The sequence below is a fragment of the Fonticula alba genome (assembly GCF_000388065.1).
Source record: "Fonticula alba strain ATCC 38817 unplaced genomic scaffold supercont2.1, whole genome shotgun sequence".
In the NCBI taxonomy this organism is placed as follows: domain Eukaryota; order Rotosphaerida; family Fonticulaceae; genus Fonticula; species Fonticula alba.
The window spans coordinates 1150903-1153314 of record NW_009242971.1 but is presented as its reverse complement, the minus strand read 5'-3'; the positions used below and the strand labels follow the sequence as shown (position 1 = coordinate 1153314).

Below are 2412 nucleotides of genomic sequence, written 5' to 3'. Positions count from 1 at the left end.
CCCCCCCAGCCCATCTAAAGCGCCGGCATGCTCCTGCCACACGGGCCTCCTACTTCCGCCTACTCACCAACCCCCCCGCCCCCTGCATCTTATCATGTTCCCCTTTCATGTGGCATTTTCAACCCGCATCGCAGGCTCCCTGTCGGTGTGCAGATGATCTTCGCCGAGCATGCGGAGCGCTTGGCGTCCGGTGGTCGCCTGGATTTGGCCTGCCACACCCTGCAGGTGGCGGTATCCCACTCGGGCAACCCTGTTCCCGGCACGCCGGACGCCTTGGCCCACTTGCGCGCCCTGTTGGAGAAGTTCACTGCCCTGAGCACGGCGACCCCGGCACCGGCGGCGCGCGCCGCCCCGGTCGCCCAGCAGCAGCCCCAGCATCACTACCAGTCGCCGCAGTCCCAGCAGCAGTCTCAGCAGTACCAGCCCCAGCAGCAGTACCAGCCCCAGCAGCAGTACCAGCCCCAGCAGCAGTACCAGCCCCAGCAGCCCCAGCAGCAACAGTTCCAGCCGTACCAGCCTCAGCCAGGCCCGGCCGCCCCCGGCTATCAGCCCCAGCCGGGCCCCGCCGTCACTGGCACCTTTGCCCCGCTGGCGGCCGGTGGCATGAGTGGCAGTGGCGCCGGCAGTGGCGTCTACCAGCCGCCAGTCGCAGCTCCTGCGCCGGTGCAGCTGTTCAACCCGGCGGCCAGTGTCACTTCGCCGAGCGCGGCTGCCGTGGCCCCGCCCCCTCCGACTGGCAGCAAGCCGCCCACCTCCAGCCCGACCCTCTTTGCGGGTCAGCCCTCGGCCACCGGGGCTCAGCCGGCCTTCGTGGCCCCGCCCCCGGGCGTGGCTACCTTTGTCCCGCCGTCGGCGCACAACCGCCCGATGATGGCCGGTGTTTCGGGTGGTGGCTCGCAGCAGCCTCCGCATGTGCCCGGACTCATGACCCCAGGTCGCCCGGGTGGCCCCCCGCTCGGTGGCCAGCAGCCGCATTCGCCGCTTGGCAATGATCAGCTCACCCGCCCCACTGGGACCACGGCCATGCCGCTGTCCTCGTTCCAGCGCCCCTCGACCCTGGCCCAGCCCAAGGTGTACACCATCGACAACGCAGGTATGTACCCCCGCTGGGTGACTCCCTCGCTCTTTCCTCCCAGTCTCCTGACCGTATTCCTTCGCCGGGTGTTCCCGCACACCGCTCCCCCTCCCCCCCCCCCTCCCCTGGCCGCTCCTCCGTATATGCATGTGTCGGCCTGCTTGTGCAGTGGTCGAAGAGATCGTTCGCACTCTCTCCGGCTTCCTGGCGCAGGCGGCCCAAAGCCAGGTACACACCCTCCCATGCCCCATCGCCTCCTCACATGCCCAACCCCACACCTTGATGCGCTTTCCGGCTCTCCATACCTCGCATCTGGCTCCCTAACCAAAGCTTCACCCGCTGCCTGGCCTCATGACAGGACCCCCGCGTCACGCGCACTGTGCGGGACTTGAACAAGCGCCTTGGCATCGCCGCCGACGGCGACTCGCCCACGATGGCCACCTCTGATGGGCTCTTCCCGCGGATGCGCCGTGGCAATGTCAGCCCCGAGATCTTGGCCCTGGTTCGGGACTTTGCCGCCGCCCTGGCCAGCCACAATCGCGCTCTTTGCAGCAGCACCCACCTGGCCATCGCCACGCATGCCGGTACTGCCGAGGTGGATGGCCTTTCGGTTGCCATCAAGCAGCTCCTTTCGCTCATCTGAGCACGCATGCCCGCGAACCGGATTCGGTCATTTGTGCCCAAGGCGGCCTCCTCTACTTTCGCGCGACTACCTTTGTGAAACAGCATAAACTCCCGGCAAGAGGGGACCGGGCACTTTGTCCTGCCCCTCGGCGGCCCTCTCTCTCTCTCTCTCTCTCGTCTCGCTTTTCTCGCTGGGCTTTCTCTCGACTTTCGTGCAGGGGGTTGGTTAAGAGGATATATATGCTTATATATTTCAGTTTCTAGGTTATGTTCTCGTTTTTCAGGTCGGGCACGTGACACCGACATCGAGCTTGCCGTGTGGTCGGGCCAACGGCATTTGCTCGGTCCAGGCCTCGACAGCGAATGCGCCAGGAAGAAGGAGAGATGCTGGGCAAATTCGAAAGAAAATAATCCAGCAAGTATGTGGCGGGATTTGGGACGGGGCTTTCCTTTGTTCACGAGCCAGGGCTTGGCCCGGAGTCTCGCAGGGCACACGGCCGGGGCGCAGTTAGGGGGAACAGCTCAACAACGCGCGCGAGGATGGGCCAAGTTTCGCCGGGCGAAGGGGTGATGGCCAGGTGCCAGTGGACTCTGCTTTCCGGGCCGGGGGGCTGGGTGAAGCTGCCCTGCCGAGAGCCGGCCCACATTCTCCTTGTTGACGGCAGACGGCGGTGTGCACGCCAGCAAGGTGGGATGGCCGGAGGGGGGGGGGG

General features: G+C 66.0%; 1 protein-coding gene across 1 annotated transcript in view; it reads left to right on the top strand.

The window, feature by feature from the left end:
* H696_00254 (hypothetical protein) overlaps positions 1-1865 on the top strand; it is a gene marked incomplete at its 5' end in the record, with an annotated part of 5198 nt that extends 3333 nt beyond the window's left edge. The window contains 3 exons of the mRNA XM_009494100.1: positions 154-1093; positions 1245-1303; positions 1434-1865. Coding sequence (XP_009492375.1) covers positions 154-1093; positions 1245-1303; positions 1434-1718 — 1284 coding nt within the window. The 3' untranslated portion in view covers positions 1719-1865. The remainder of the gene's footprint in view (positions 1-153; positions 1094-1244; positions 1304-1433) is intronic.
* Between the last annotated feature and the right edge of the window lie 547 nt (positions 1866-2412).